This window comes from Aythya ferina (genome assembly GCF_964211825.1).
Source record: "Aythya ferina genome assembly, chromosome: 25".
Taxonomy (NCBI): domain Eukaryota; kingdom Metazoa; phylum Chordata; class Aves; order Anseriformes; family Anatidae; genus Aythya; species Aythya ferina.
In genome coordinates, this window is record NC_140323.1 from 2973284 (window position 1) to 2989377 (window position 16094).

The 16094-nt window shown below is 58.1% G+C and overlaps 1 protein-coding gene across 2 annotated transcripts; it reads left to right on the forward strand.

Moving 5' to 3' along the window:
- The first annotated feature begins 521 nt into the window (after nucleotides 1-521).
- Nucleotides 522-11019, forward strand: TNNT2 (troponin T2, cardiac type). Of its 2 annotated transcripts, XM_084497657.1 has the most exons (14): nucleotides 523-673; nucleotides 2524-2582; nucleotides 3474-3491; nucleotides 4865-4921; nucleotides 5463-5495; nucleotides 5893-5928; nucleotides 6199-6220; nucleotides 7016-7076; nucleotides 7177-7293; nucleotides 7555-7632; nucleotides 7812-7922; nucleotides 8320-8429; nucleotides 8785-8875; nucleotides 9402-11019. In XM_084497657.1, exons 8-14 carry the CDS (start codon nucleotides 7023-7025, stop codon nucleotides 9444-9446), a joined length of 606 nt encoding a protein of 201 aa, XP_084353783.1. In that variant the 5' UTR covers nucleotides 523-673; nucleotides 2524-2582; nucleotides 3474-3491; nucleotides 4865-4921; nucleotides 5463-5495; nucleotides 5893-5928; nucleotides 6199-6220; nucleotides 7016-7022; the 3' UTR covers nucleotides 9447-11019. The 2 variants fall into 2 exon arrangements, with proteins under 2 accessions (XP_084353784.1, XP_084353783.1); XM_084497658.1 differs by lacking the exon at nucleotides 5893-5928 and having other exon boundaries at nucleotides 522-673.
- Nucleotides 11020-16094: the final 5075 nt, after the last annotated feature.

Consider the following 16094-nt stretch of genomic DNA (forward strand, 5'->3'; position numbering starts at 1 on the left):
GTGTCCAAATTCGGTGTGGGACCCTCCTGCTGCCCCTTGGTCTCATCTTGCTTGTTGGGCTTTAGAAGGGATTTGGTTTTCCTCTATGCCTTTTTTTTTTTTTTTTTTTTTTTTCTAATAAAAGTTCTTTCTAAGAAGCTCCCGGTTGGCTGCTCCTGGACTGGGACCTGAAAGGTTTGCTCCCCATCTTCTCTCAAGAGGAAAGAAGGCAAAAACCTGAGACGGATGTCTCAAAGGGGGGGGTAAAAACAATCTGAACCTTCACAGGACAACATCTTGGTGTGGAGGGTCTGGTCCCTGGTGCTGCCTTATCAGCGTCCCCAGCCCTAGAAGGTGACAGCTGGCTGGCTTGTGTCAGCCCCTCGGGCACTCACGTATCTCCGTCCGGCGGGTTTAAAATAGCAAATCTCTGAGGCCACACAATAGCTTGGGCTTATATGGGCTCCTGGGGGGGCAGGGGGAGCGCGGAGGGGGCCGGGGCCGCGGCTGCCGAAATAGCAGCTCACAAGTGTTGCATTCCTTGCTGGGCGCCGGGCGCATTCCTGCCGGCGCTGCCCGCCCCGGGGTGGGCGCTGGGGGCCCCTTAAAGCCTCTGCCCCCCAAGGAGCACACCCCAGACACCCGCCGGCTTCCCCACGGCTCCGTGGGACCTCACCTGCGCCCCACAGCAGAGGTAAGGCTGGGGCGGCTCCGTGGGATGCTCGGGCTCTGCTGTGAAAGCGCAGGAGATGCAGGCCCCGCGTGGATTTGGCTCGGGGTTGATGGCCCTGCCCAGCTGCTTTCTCTGGGATGTGTTTCTGCTGTGAAGGCATTCCCTCGGGGAAAGCATCAGGACCCTCTCCAGGGGGTTTCTCTGCAGCACATCCAGTGCGGTTTGAGTGATGTAAGATGGCTGGAAAGGATTTTGGGTGCCTTTGGGGGATCTCGCAGATCCCTGCTCCCCGTGTCTCCGGGCAGACAGGAGGGATGCGGTGCTGTGGGAGCATCGTACTGGCCCACGGGGACCAGCAGAGCCAGGATGTTCACTTTTCTTTCAGAACAAGCATTCAGAGATTTAACTGGAAGATTTGTCCTGCTTCTGTGCCATTTTCTGCACAGAGGATGGAAAAATATTTCGTAGAGCCACTTTCCAGTATAACATTATCTTTTCTTGCATGCCACCTTAACAGCCCTGATTTTGCTGCTGTTCCTCAGCAAATGTTTGGTGGTATCTGGTGATGTAGCAGAGAGGAGATGCATGGGAATGCAGAAATACACTTCCAGAAATGCATGTTTACAGCCTTGTGGCCAGGAGGGGATCTCTGCTCCTGTGTTGTACAAGGGCCACGTGAAGCCCTGGGTGCTAGTGGCCAGATAAAAGGGTTTGGCCAAACTCTGAGGTGGCAGGACCATGCCTCGCAGGGCCAGGCACGGGGAGTTCTGGGGAACGCGTGGGGCTGAGCCCCGGGTCTGTTGGAGGGATGGGGACAACAGCAGCAGCTGGGGCAGTGAACCTGGGGCAGACGGGGCTGGCTTCTGACTTCATTTGTCTCCAAAAAGCACTCCTGAGTCATTGCTCAGAAAGGAGGTTTGACAGCCGTGTGGTATGCTGAGGCATCCCTCCTGCAGTGCATCTTCCCCATGCCTGTGGGTCCCGGTCCCGGATTCAGCATCTTTAATGAGCGATCCTGAAGCCTCTCCGACCCATCCTGGGTAATGAATGCCCGACAGATGCAGCCAGGGCCAGTTGTTCCCGGTTGCCCGATGGGAGCACTGCTCTGGGAACAGGTGGCTCGGCACATGGGGGTTATTTCTAGAGCTGCCTCACGTTGTCCTGCCGCATCGCAGCCTCGCCGAGGTCCCGCAGGAGCAGGGTGGCTGGGCTGTGCAGGGGCCGGGCTGTGCAACCTTGTGCTGCAGCATCGGGTGGGAGCAGGGCGAGCAGTGCCAACGGGTGGCATTCACCCAGCCACAGGCTGGGAGGGAGATCGGTGTGTGAGGAAGATGAGCATGGACATTTTCCATGGTTTTCGCTACACTTAGACCTGATGCTCATCTGGGATCTGAGTTATTGTCCCCTGTAGCTAAGCTCAGCCTATTGCAGATAACGGGATGTCCCTGCAAGGTTCCATATCCCAGCTGAGCTAAGAATAGTCAGGAAGCAAAACAAGCTGAACGTTATAATTGGGTAATTTTCCCGTGCCCTGAGCAAACACAGCACCCTGGGATGGCTCCAGCAAGGGGAGCTGCGTGTCCCAGACGTGGCTCCTGATGGCAGCTATCAGCATGGCACGAGGCCGTGTCTAATCTCCTGCCTCTTATTTGGGGCGAGCTCTGATCCTGGGACAGGAGGGGAGCGGGGGGACCTTATCTCCACTGAGATATCACCACCACAGCCCGGCGGGGGACAGCTCCCAGCTCCAAGTACTTTGGAGAGACTCAGCATCACTGTGCCCATGTCGTGGGTGCCGCAGGACAGGCTGTGCTTGTCCTTATCTCAGCTCCTAACCCTCGCTTTTTCCACCTTGCCTTGAATTCTGCTAGATAACCAAGCATGTCGGACTCTGAAGAGGTCGTCGAAGAGTATGAGCAGTAAGTGGTGTGTTTTTAAACACCTTTCTCTCTCCCAGTTCCTGTCTTCCTGTAGGGTCAAGCGTTGCTTAGAGGTGCTGATGGGGGGCCCAGCTGTGGTTGTTGCCCCAGCACCCAGCATGAAAGCACTTTGGGATCCCCCCTGCCCATTGGCATCACTGCTCTGACGGTTCTGTGGGGAGTCTGGAGCCGATAAGCAAATGCTCTGCAAAGGAATAGACCCTGCCCTAAAAGTTATGTGCTCTAAACTGATGGGACAGAGCTGAGAAAACACTGGCTCCATCAGCGTGTCGCTGATGGGGTCCTACTGCAGCATCCTGAGCATCCCAACAAGGCCCAAATCCAAGGGCAGATTTTGCTGGTGAGGGCTGCTGGAACACCTGAAGGGAAGGGGATTGACCTTGGAGCCATGTGGCTATAGGGACTGGTCCAAACGTGGCTGCTATTTCCTCATGCACCATCAGCAAAATTAGATCTGAGCCCTTGTCTGATATAAGGGCGAGATGTAGGCTGCCCATTCCTAGAGTTTCAGACCACCTTCTCGAGCTGTGAAATGGTCCTGGGCTCTGACCACCACCGGAGTGCCAGCTGAGCACTGCAGGCTGCCCGATGCCTGCTGGGTGATGGGGGACTCGACCTGTCCCCACTACCACCTTACAGCACGGCACCCCGCAGCCTACTGAGTACCCATACCCGCCGCTTGAGGAAATTTCAGCTCCTTTGCAGAGGATTGCTGTAACTGGGGCACTTTGTGTCGTGCTTTGCAGGGAGCAGGAAGGTAAGGGGACGTGGAGCATCCACAGCTGCCCCGAGACTGACGCTAAGAAACGATCAGAGCAGCTTCAATAACCTGCGTCTTCTTTCCCTTCCCTTTCTCCTGTGTGCACATGTGCTCTGTGAAGAGGAGTACGTGGAAGAAGGTAGGTGTTTTGTTTGTGGTTGGAAGGATCAGTGCTGTTGGTTCGGTGTTATGCTTGAGTGGGTGGTGGTGGCAAGCTGCTGGGCTGCAGTGGGCCAGAGGAGGCTGTGTGAGGCTGTGTGAGGCCATGTTGTGAATTCCTCCACCTGAAACATCAGTGGGATCAAAGCCGGCCTGAATATTCTTAGGATCTCTTTTAACAGGGAGATCCCTTGTCTCAAAAAAGAGGGGCAGAAATGCTGGATTTGGGTATTTTCAGAGGTGTGAGCACAGTATCTCAAGGGGAGCTGGCGCTTCAGCTGAATGTATGTTAATGGTGCTCGAGGAGAAGCCTCCAGCTGCCCCCGTACGGTGAAGAACCGACCCCCCCGCTGCATGCAGCTGCTCTGGGACATGGCTGGGCTGAGCATGCGAGGCTGGGCTTGGGGCCTGGGTTTTGCTGGGGCTCTTGCTGCTTCAGGGCACTGCCAGGCAGCCCGGGCTGCTGCAGGGCGAAGCATCCTGGAAGTTAAAAGCGAAGGGCTGGAGTCCTCATCTCACGCGTGCCGTAGCTACACCCCGCAGCTTTACGGCGTCTCACTAACCTCTGCGCTTATTCCTTCCCCTCCTCCCGGGCTCAGAAGAGGAAGAATGGATTGAGGAAGAAGACGGTAGCTATTGCACCTTTCTTTATTTCATCTCTCCACTGCTGCTGTGAACACGTTGTGGGTCCATCTGTCTCGTGCCTTTCCCCGGCTGGGGAAGGGTTTTCTTCCATTCTTTCACTTCTCTTTGTTGCTTCTTGCACTCCCCCATCCAGCCGTGCTGTGCATACCTGCTCTCGTTCTCTGGTTTCTGTCTTCCATCTACCCCCAAAAGTGCCCGTGGCTTGCTGTTTTCTTTTTCTTTCTTCCTCTCTTGCTGCGGGCCCACAAGTCTTCCCAGGACCTGTGGGCCCCAGCGCTGCTCTCGCTCCGATGGAGGATTCTCATGGGGATACTGCTCCCTCCAGTGGAAAAAGGCTCCAACCGTGCCATAATGAGACCTATGCCACCCAGCCTTGTTCTTTGCTGGGTAGAGAAGAGCAACAGCAATCCCTCCTCTGCACCCTGGGGTCTGAGGGCCTAGCTTGGCGGGGAGGGAACGAGGGACAAACCAGGCTCTAAATCCTTTAAATTTATCCCTCTCCCCACCTTCATACAGCCTTTGGGTGCAGGTTAGAACGAAGCCCTTTGCTTTCTGAGCTGCTGCTTCTTTCTCCTGCAGCTTCCTCTCCCCCGGGGCTCTTTGGCCTTGCTGGTGGTCGGCTCTGAACCACAGATGTCCCCCAGGAGGGGGCTGCGAGGAGCCAGCAGCAGCCGCGGCTCTCGCAGTGACCCTGCCCTTGTTCCCCAGGTCAGGAAGAACAGGTAGAGGAGGCAGAAGAGGAGACCGAGGAAACCAAGGCAGAAGGTATGCACATGGTGGGAGATGCCACGGTCGTGCTCCATGTTGGTGGGGCGCTGGTTTTCGTGCTGTGCCCTGGAGCAGGGCTGGGATGTCCTGGTGTCACCTACAGCAGGGCCAGCAGCCCCCATATCGCTGGTTTCCAGTAAAGATGTGCCAAAACTGGGCTGCCCTTCCCAAGTGCTGAGTGCCTTGGCCCTACAAGCATGAGGTTAATGCTGGTTTTTGCTGGCTGCTGACCTGCCGCCAAGTTGGTGGTGTCCAGCCTTCCGAACTAATGCCAGAAACAAGTAGAGCCTGTTCCACCGAGAGGTAGCTGTCGTCTCGGAGTGGGGATTTCCAGAGCTGGGGCCATGCTCTGATGTGTCTCACCATCCAAAGACCTCTTTGGAGAGGCCTGGATTGCCTGCTCTGTGTCCCCACGCAGTCCTGCCCGGTGGCCACGCTCAGGTCCCAGCCCTGCTCCACAAAGCAGGGTGCACAGGGGAGGTGGTGACCCTCGCCTGCGGATGCTCTGCTCACGTTCTCCCCCTTACTTTTGAAACAGAACAAGAAGATGAAACAAAAGCACCAGGAGAAGGTAAAGCAGGAGTGGAGGAAGGACATTTTGGGGCCATTTCAGTCCTGAACCCGATCTCCCAAGGTGCTGTCCCCTTGCTGCGGGGTTTTCAGCGTTAAATTCAGCTGCTGCTGAAGGGAGATTCTGCGGCAAATGGGGCAGAACTGCCCAGGGCCTGTCCTCTGCCAGGGCTGGGGCAGCAGCAGAACTGTAGGAGGGATGGCTTCATGCTGCCTCGGTAAGAAATTCACCCCCAAAATGGAAGGAGAGGGCAGAGCTATTGCTTTCTCAGGGGAGAAGGTGCTCCCCTGTTCATCCTGGAGAGCTGGAGGGGGGGGATTTTGTGGTGGGGGCAGCACCGCTTCGGCAGGGTGCACAGCGGGGCTGGCCCCGTTTCCAAGCACCGTGTGTTCCGCAGGTGGAGAGGGGGACCGAGAGCAGGAGCCTGGGGAAGGTGAGGCATCCCCCCGTGATCCTCTTTGGGGTGGGTGGCACCATGCCTGGGCGGTGCAGGGAGGCTCCAAATGTTTGGTGGGGAGCATTGGTGTGTGTGGGATTTTGGTACACAGCTGGACACCTCACCCTGTGCCTCTGGGGGAGGAAGATTTACTTGGGAGAGAGGGGGAGCTTGGCTGAGTTTTGTGGGTTTTTGGGTCAAGGTGTGAAAGCAAATGCCTCCATTCCACTGACACTGTCTTTCTCTCCTGTTCCTGGGGACCCACAGGTGAATCAAAGCCCAAGCCCAAGTAAGTGTTGGTGTATTTTCTCCGGTGCAAGGTCTGAACTAGGAGCTGTGCATCCATGTGGTGGGGTTGGTGCCACAGGGTGAGATCCACAAGGGACAGGGGCAGTGAGGCCTAAAAAGCATGAAAATAGTGTGGAGACTGGGACTTGGAGAGAAAAGGGGAGAGAAACCAGGCAGATAAATGAGGGATACAAAGAGGATCCTAAGAATGGGGTGTATGGGCACTTCTGAAGCATTTTATGTGCTCCTTGGAGGAGGTCCAGCTACCCTGTGGCCCTTCAGCTGGAGGACATCTGCATGCACCCCAGCCTGGGGTATGTGGTCCTTGGCACAGCCAGGGTATCACCTCCCCACATGGCAGTGGGGGAAGGCTGGCATCTCTGTGAGCCCCTACAACCCCGGGACTGAACCCACAGGGGACGAGGGGGTGGCTTCCAGCTTATGCTGGAGCACACAGCCCCTCCACTCTCTTTTGGGTGAGCGGTGGGGTGTCTGCCAGCCCCAGGGTGCCTGGCAAAGGGATGTGGCCACTCTGCCTGCCACTTGCAGAGTTATTCCAGCCATGCGGGTGCCTTGGAGAGCTTCCCGGGAATGCCAGAGGTCTTCCTCCGAGGCTGTCCAGCTGGCAACCTCCAGCAAGCAGCGTTATTCCCTGTCCTCAAAATGTGCTCACTCCACAGCCCTGGGGGCCGTGAGGCTCAGACAGGAGGGCTGGGTACATCAGAGCATGGGTGGAAAGCCTCATCCTGTCCCGGGTACCTGCTGCAGGCTCACAGCCCTCCCGCTCACCTTCCAGGCCCTTCATGCCAAACCTGGTGCCTCCCAAAATCCCCGACGGCGAGCGCCTGGATTTTGATGTGAGTAGCACACCTAGCCCAGCCCCATGGGGGCTCCCCTCGCTCCTGGGGGGTTGCATTGTGTGAGCATGGCTGTCGCCCCCTTTTCTGTCCAACGCAGGACATCCACCGCAAGCGCATGGAGAAGGACCTGAATGAACTGCAGGCCCTCATCGAAGCCCACTTTGAGAGCAGGAAGAAGGAGGAGGAGGAGCTCATCTCCCTCAAGGACAGAATCGTATGTCTGCAGCCTTCCCCTTTCCTCCCTGTTGCCACCCTCTGCCCCAGGCAAACAGCCACAATCCCCTCCCCGCAGTCCCCACAGCAGGACCTGAGACATCTCCCCTTCCCCATGGGCTCCGGTCCCTGTACTCCCCTGGGAGATGTGGATCAGCAGAGCTGCCCGTGGGGCTTTCAGGGCTTCAAAAGCCAGGGATGTGTCCCTAGGGACAAAAGGGATGACCTGGGACACCCAGGCCATTGTCCTTGCCTCCCGCAGGAGCAGCGGCGGGCGGAGAGGGCAGAGCAGCAGCGGATCCGCAGTGAGAGGGAGAAGGAGCGCCAAGCCCGCATGGCCGTGAGTCTTCCTCGGGGGACAGGGGCTCGGGCAGTGGCCTCCTGCAGGGCATGGGCCCCCACCAGGCCACCCACGCCATGTGAACCCACCCGTGGAGCACATGGGGGCTGTGTTTTGCATGCTAGTTGGCCCATGAGGTCTCCATCCATCCCCTCCTGACCCACTGCTAACCCTGGCAGGAGGAGAGAGCTCGCAAAGAGGAAGAGGAGGCACGGAAGAAGGCCGAGGAGGAAGCCCGGAAGAAAAAAGCTTTCTCCAACATGCTGCATTTCGGGGGTTACATGCAAAAGGTGCGATCCTGCCCCAGGGGTTGCAGCGAAGCCGTTGATGCTCCCAATGGGGGGCTCGACCACAGGCTGGCCCCACAGCACCGTGCAGATGCTTGGTGGTGGTAGCTTGGGGGTCCTATGGGCAGAAGAAGACAGGACACCATGGTTGGGTGACAGTAGTGACCAAAGGGGGCTGGAAGCCCTGTGCTGCAGGAGCTGGGGGTCCGGCCTCACCACAGGGACTGGGATTGGGGTCTGGGGGCTGTGTCTGGTGCAGTGCTGCCAGCATCTCCTTGAGGGCCTCGTGTTCTCCTGGAGTGCCAAACACAGGGGGTGCCGGGAGGCAGAGCTGGGGATGGGGCAGAGCAGAGGCTGGGGGTGGCTTTCCTTCCCTCTGATGGACTGATGGCTTCTGCAGTCAGAGAAGAAGGGGGGGAAGAAGCAAACGGAGCGGGAGAAGAAGAAGAAGATCCTCAGTGAGCGGCGGAAGCCCCTGAACATCGACCACCTCAGCGAAGACAAGCTGAGGTGAGGGGCGCTGCAGGAGGGATGTCCAGGTGATGTCCGCTGGGTGACGCGGGCTGTGCCACCCCAGGGTGGCTGTGCCAGGCCACCACGCCAGGGTGCTGGTGACAGCGTCGGCCATCAGAGGGAGCCACACTCACACGCCTGGGACACGTGTGTCCCCATGGCCCTGACACACGCATGGGCCTGGCATCGTTGGCAGCACGTCCCCAGCTGGGCTCGGAGCCTGCAGGGACCCATGGGGGAGGAGGAAAGATGGTCCCTGCCATGCAGGGGGTGGCATCACCCCCCCATCCCCTGCGGTGACCCTGCTGCCACATCCCTTTTCTGCACTGACATCACCCGTCCCTTCCCACAGGGACAAAGCCAAGGAGCTGTGGCAAACCATCCGTGACCTGGAAGCTGAGAAATTTGACCTGCAGGAAAAGTTCAAGCGGCAGAAATACGAGGTGAGCCACCAGGTCCTCCCCGGGCTGACTCGCCCTCTGTGTGCCTGGCTGAGCCATCAGCTCCCCATTTTGAACACTGGGTGGGTTGAGCACCTGCCAGAGATGTCACAGGGACCAGGCTGTGTCAGAAAAGACCCGTGCCCACCTTGCCCATGGGGTGACAAACATCTAAGAGGCTCTACACAATTGAAAGCAAAGCCACTTCTGCCTCCCATTTGAATATGAGCAGGGCTCAAAGCAACCCTCCCAGCAGCTGCCATCCTGGCAGTGCCGAGCGCGCAGCTGTGAAGTGCTGCAGGATGTGGCTGCTGCTGCTGCTGGTGGTGGCCCTGTGGCCTCCCAGCTCCTGGGGACTTGTACTCTGCTTTGTGACAGGCTTCCCACTGTGCAGCACATCACAGCCCTGTGCTAAAGCCCAGGCAGGGATGGCTGGGGAAGAGAAAGCAGTGCTGCACCTTCATCCTGTCCCCAGCCAGGTGTGAGGCATCCTGCCAAGCCTCACCACCCACCTGCATTTCTCTTCCAGATCAACGTCCTCCGAAACCGCGTTAGTGACCACCAGAAGGTGTAAGTAGCTGGGCTGGCTGAGCATCCTCCTTCACCACCCCCTGCCCTTCCAGCTCCCTGCTCCCCTGGCCCCAGCTCTCTCCCTGTGTTTCTCCTGGCTGTCTCATGCCTGCTGGCACCCCGTGTTTGTGGACCTGCAGGTCTGGCCCATGGACCTCGGTCTGTGCCATTCTGCTGCCATCCAGAGATCCCCATGGTCTCCCAGCTCCACCGGCTTCCCCCTGTCCCAGAGACCCTGGCTGGGGACGGACCCCAGGGAGAGGTCTCTGTACCTGGAGCCTCGTGTCCTCCAGGGTCCTGCCCGCCTCCAGCTGTCCCTATCCCTGCAGGGCATCTGCCCAGCATCTTAGGGAAGGTGCTGGAGACCCCAGCTTACACAGGAGAGGAAATTCCATGGGTTGTGGGTGCTGTGTGGCCCTGCAAATACAGGGAAGCCAGTCCCCATGCCCCTTGTGCAGGGCTGGGGAACCCTTCATAACACTCCCAGGGTGGAGGTGGATGTTTAACCTGCACTCTCGGGAGCACCATGCCGCTCTCACATCCCTGTCCTACTCTGCCTCCTTGCATGGGATGTGCTTAGCTTGCCCCTGAGTTAGCAGCATTCCCCCCTTGCAGTTAGCAGCATCCCCCCTGCAACCTCCCCTGCAGTGAGCAGCATCCCCCCCTTGCTCACACCAAATCTCTCTTCTCTTCTGCCCTACCATGGCCTGTAACTGCAGCAAAGGGTGAGTACAGGCTGCGTGCCCCCCCTGCATGAATGCTGCATGCACCCCTGGTGCTGACACCAGTCCAGGAGTGGGGCTGAGGAAGGGGCTGACCTGGGGACTGGCATCCAAGGGGGGTCAGTGACTCTCAGGATGCCAGAAATGCCCATCAATGACCAGCTGAACCTCCTCCTCCTTCTCCTGATCCTTGGCCACTTCCCCTGGTTCTGGTTAAGGAGAGCGGTGCAGTGGGTCCTGGCTAACACCCTCACAGCTTCTGGGCCTCAGGGGAAGGATCGTGCAGCCATCACTAACCCTCTGTGACTGAAGAGCCTTTGTTTCTTCTCTGAAGGATCACTGGGAGGGAGAAGCACGGAAGGGGTTCGGGGCTGGTTGGAAACACCTGGCTAAATGCATGAGCTTGTTCCCAAAATGTCCCAAACCACACTTGAGCCCTATGCTGGGAAGGAAGACCTTTCCTGCAGGGCAACAAGCATCAACCAGCGATGGCTCGCTCCTCTTTGCAGGACCTCCGATGGCGCCCACCTCTCCCCTCTTTCCATTCTCACTCGTGCCCTTTTGCACATCTTTTCATCCTTCCCTTCCAGGTCGAAGGCTGCCCGTGGGAAGACCATGGTGGGCGGCCGGTGGAAATAGATGGCTCAGAAGGCAGAGGTGAGGCTCAGCCAGCCAGCTGCCTGCCCCACGCCATGGGGCCTGCCCCATGCCCGCTGCCCCACCGCGCGGCGCTCACAGGGGCCTTGCTGCAGGCACGGCGCGGTCTGGGCGGGCAGAGGCTTCACGAGGTGCTGCTTCTCATCTCCACGCCCCCGAATGGTGTTGTGTCTGTAAATAAAGAGAGTGGTGAGGGGGTGCGGGTGTCATCTCCACCTTGAAGCTCTGAACCAGGGGGAAACGGGCCCCGGCCAGGCCCGGCCACTCGCCCAGCCCTGGAGCACAAAGGAGACAGCAGCCATCCAGGGCCTCCTGCACAACACGGCTCCTTGCCTTGTGGTCCTTGGGAGGCTTTGTAATGGACCTCAGTGCTCTGAGCTGCTTTTCCTGTTGCAGTCCTATGGCTGCTTCGCTTTGCTCTACCTCTCTGTGCCAGGGGTGAGGGGTGATGTGGGCAGGGGCCCTGTTCCCAACCCCCTTGGTCCATGGGTTGGTCACAAGCCCTGCCACCCACCAAAGGGGAGCAGACCCTCGTCTGCGTATTTCTGACAGCTTCCAATGAAGACTGGAGGTGAGTCAGTGTGCAGAGACTTTTTTTTTTTTTTTTTTCTGTCCTCGCAGGGGTGCAGATCCCTTTCGTTTAGCTGTAGGCGTCTCTCTAACACGCTCCCACATGCAGTGCCCACAGGGGCACATCTGCTGCATGCTCCCGAGCGTTTTTGGGACACGCATCTGGCCTGTGGGCCAGCAGAAGACACCAGGCTTGCACCAGGCTTGTCCCTTGCTGTTGCTCAACAGCATCTGGGCTGTGAGGCTTCTCCCTTAATAGGGGAAATAATGGGGAAGGGCTGGAGGCTCAGGATGGTGGAGCTTCATGGGCTGCTTGTCACTTGGCAAGAAATTTCCTCTCCCTTCATGCTGGGGCTGCCTGTTCCCCCTGTCCCAGGCCCAGCCATGCAGGAACATGCTGCAGGTTTCCTGGTGCAGCCTGTCAAGCGATGCCTACTCCAACACATGCCACCAGGTTTGGGGGAGCGAGGCTGGGGGAAACCTCAGCTTCAGAGAGGCAGCAAGTGGAGGGCAACCAGCCTCCTATCACCCACCTCCTCAAAACCTGGGTGTGGAGGGATGAGCCTGGAACCTTCCTGGGACAAAAAGGGAGAGCTGGGGAGGCTGGAAGTGCTGGGGCAGCAAATCATGGAGACAGAGAGTCACGGAGTGGGGGAGGTGGGAAGGGCCCCTTAGGATCCTCTGGTCCTCCTTTCCCCAGCAGGGCCACCCCAAGCAGGGTGCCCAGGGCCATGTCCAGGCGGGTTTGGAGCTCCCCAAGGAGAAGACCCTACAGCCTCAGGGCAGCCCCTGAGCCTCCTCTTCTGCAGGCTGAGCAGCCCCAGCTCCCGGCAGCGATGCTCCAGCCCCCGGCAGCGATGCTCCAGCCCCTCAGCCTTTCCATGGCCCTAAATCCCCAGAGGACAGCAAAGGTCCAGCTGGTGACATTCCCACCCTGCCTCGACACGTGGCCCCTGGCAGATAACATCACTCAGGGCAGAAGATTACAACTTGGAGCCACCCCATTCCCCACAGCTCCAAAAACGGATCCCCCAACCCTTTCTGCAGAAGCGAGGGGCCGTGCCAATGCGGGCGCCCGGTGCCGCTCAGAGGCGCTGCCTCCGCTCTGCCCGTCCCCGCGGGCGGCAGCGCCCAGGGTGGGGGCACGGCGGCACTCCCTGCTTCCCACAGCACGGCCTGTCCCGGCAGCGTGCTGGCCCCCCGCCAGCCCAGCTCCCTGCGCGCCGGGGCCGAAACCGGCGCCCTCCTCCCCGCCCGGCACCTCCCTCCCTGCTCCCCGCACCCTGAGTCAGCGCCCAGCCCTGCTGCGTCTCCCACCCGTGTCCGTGGATGTCCCCCAACCCCACCACGAGTGGGCCTGGTAGACCGCGATGAGGGATGCTGGTGTCCATCCCCTGGGACGTGGCACAGCCGTCTGGGGGTCTTCTTTGGGGTTTTGCATGCGTCCCGAGTGCTGCACCACGGGCTGCGGGATGGTTGTATGGGTGCAGCGCGTTGTGCCAAGGTTTGCTGGGGTGCGGTGCAGGGTGCTGTGTGCTGGTGAGTGATGTCCGGGTGTACTGTCCCCGTCCTGCCACGCATGCCATGTGTTTTGCAAGAGGATGAGTCTTGGATTAGTGCAGCAGTAGGACTGGGCTGGCCATGCCGCTGTGGAGTTAGGGGCCCCTGACAGCAGCCTTTGGGGGCTCACGGAGGGTCCTAACAGCCTCTCTGCTGTGCCACTGGGAACATTGGCAGTGTGTTAGTGTCTGCTAGCTGCTGTGGAGCCCCACTGTCCATGTGGGCAGCAGGACCTCTGGATGCTAAGCCAAAGCACCAACATCCTCTGGAGCATGGTACAAGGGGCAGAGACCCTGCCTTTCCCAAACAGGGGGCTCACCCTCTAAAGCTCCAGCCCAGGGTACAAAGCCTCCTCTTCTGGTGATCAGCATGGGGTTCCCAGCACGGGGGTCTCAGCACAATTGCATGAGCCTGGACCACAGCATTAGGAAACTCTGCCCAGGTCTCACAAGTGTCTGCACTTGGTGGGTTGATGCAGCCCCATGGCAGGGCGTCACTGTCCCCATGTGCTGGAGCAGATGCAAATGAAGATGTGTTTGTTACCTAGAAGGTGCTGGTGAAATATTGCTCTGATGTTTTGGGCTGCGGCAGAAACCAGAGCTGTGTGCAAGGCAGCTTTGTGCTCTTCTCAGCCTACTCAAGACCCAGGATGGTTCCCAGAGGCTGAAACACGGATTCTGAAGAGCCCAATCCTGCCACCACCACTACAGACAGAAACAGCCTGCTCATGTCTTTGTCCATGCTCATATTAGCCTGGGATGCTCTAGGCAGCACAGCAAATTGCTGTCCTGGGGCCACCTGGCCAGCACGTATCCCAAGGAGCCCAGACTACCAAAATTACAGCACGTGGTGTAGCTGCAGTGGTCCACGAGGATGATGGAGTGGCAGCTCTCAAAGCTGAAATGTTGCCAGGGCCCCGTGTGGCTCAGCAGTGGTGATGCTGAACCCCTCGTTGGCCCCATCAGTTGGGGTATCTGCACCTTGGAGGTGCTGGGGTGTTTTGTCCCCCCAACAGGCACAGCGCGAAGTTTGAGGTGCACCAACTCCCACGTTCTGGGTGGCATGCAGAGAATACCTGACACTTGCAATTTTCTTATGGTTATTTATAAATGCCCCATAAAACTACGAGTTTCAACTAATATCTTAGCCCTGTAAATCACTGCCTGTAGTAGCCAGCTCATTGGTAACTGTTAATCACCTTTACCTGGTAGAAGTCGCCCACGCTTTATGCTGATTCCACAGAAGTGTAAAATTGTCAATGAGGACTTTAATGCACCGTAAGCACAGTTTAGCATCTACGCAATGACCCATGTCCATGAGACAAGTCCTGCTGACAAAGCAGGCAACAATGCTCTGGGATGGAAAGGAAAAGGGTTTAGCAGTTGTCTGGAAGCAGCATTTTATTGGCATTTAGTGGAAGGAAAATAAGCTTCCTAGTGATGTCTGAATCATTGCTTTTGCTTGTGCTTTCATGCCCAGGTTTCAGCTTAAGCTCTGGCTGTAAACCGTGCTCTTCTCTGGTGCAGGCAGCAACCACTGGCATGAGCACTGGGATGCTGGGACCAAAAGGGAGCCCAGCGTAGGATCCATAAGGTTTGTGACTGGTAAAGGCAGTGCTGCACTGTATCTCCTGACCTGGTGTGGTGCTGAGCACCAGCATTGCTGTGATGGTTGGTGGGAGCAGCCAAGCTGCAGAGGCGGCTCTGGCAGTCACGGGCAGTACCCAGGTCTGAATCACAAAATCACAGAGAGGTGGAGGTGGGAAGGGCCCCCTGGGTCCCTCCGGTCCCCCCTGCTCCAGCAGGGCCATGAGGGTGCCCCCGGCACATCCTGGGGCTGGGGCTGGGACTGGGGCTGGGGCTGGTCCTCCCCAGGGACAGGGCTTGGCACTTCTCAGGAAACCCCATGAGGTCCCTGCAGCCCATTTCTCCAGCCTGTCCAGGTCCCTCTGGATGGCAGCACAGCTCTCTGGTGTGTCAGCTGCTCCTCCCAGTTTTGTGTCATCTCTAACCCATAAACCATAGGCAGGGGGGGTGTTCCCAGAACCCCACTCTAGCTTTGAGGCCAGGTATCTTCAGAAGCTTGTCCTGCAGCGCCCTGTTCCCCACAGGGGAAGGGAGCTGCATGCAAGCACACACACTCTTGCACACGCAGAGTCCCAGGCACGTGCACTCAGCCACGGATACTTCTGTGCACACACAGGCAGCTACCTGTGTGCACACACATGCAGAGCTCACCGTGCCAGATCCTGCAACGTGCCTCTGGAGTAAGGTGAATCAGCAGCGGTGGGCACAGGGGAACCATGCCCACAGCACCCCTGGGGCATCCCCAGTGGATTTGGACACCCAAGGGCAGGGTATGCGTTTCAAGACACCCTTAATTCTGCACTGGTTGCAGTAGCAGCTGGGGAGCTCCGAAGGGGATGTGGATGCCAGGCTGAATTTTGGTTATTTTATTTCAGGCAGCCATGTTCAGGTCCTAAGTCCATTGATGGCCACGTTTAATGAGGATTTTCTTTACAAAGTGCCATCGCCTTTGCAAAGAGCCAGGTCCTGCACTCCATGCTCTCACTGCATGACCCCAGCACACCGTATGTGCCCGCTGCACACAAGCTCCAATTTGGGCCCGTTGGAAATTCAAAGAGATGGAAATTCATGCTGAAGCATGGACTTGCAGGCTTTGCCTTCAGACCCGGCATGACCTGTGCCTGGGAAAATCCTCATTACGAAGCAATTCTCTTTGTCTGCCTTCCTGCATGAAATAAATATGCAAGAAGCTGGCCTGCTGCGGATTACTCCAGTACAACACCAGACCAGCAGAGGTTTTTCTGCCCGGCTTGCCTCCACAACTTAAACAAAAGACATGGAGGAGGAGGAGAGAGCAGCAGAGGAAGGCAGTGCATCCCTTATCTAACAGCCCAGTGGTTACAGCACTGGCTGCTGAGATGGAAGATCCAAATTCCTCTCTCTCCTCCCCCTGACATGAGCGTGGTTTTGAGCTCTGGTTCCTGAGCCCGGCAGAGCTGCAGCACTCAGTGCTCTCTTCGTGTGACGTTGGTTTACGCTTCCTGTGCTACATGCTACAGCTGATGTGTGAGATTGTGGCACAGCACAACATCGAAATTACTCTATTTGGGGCACTCA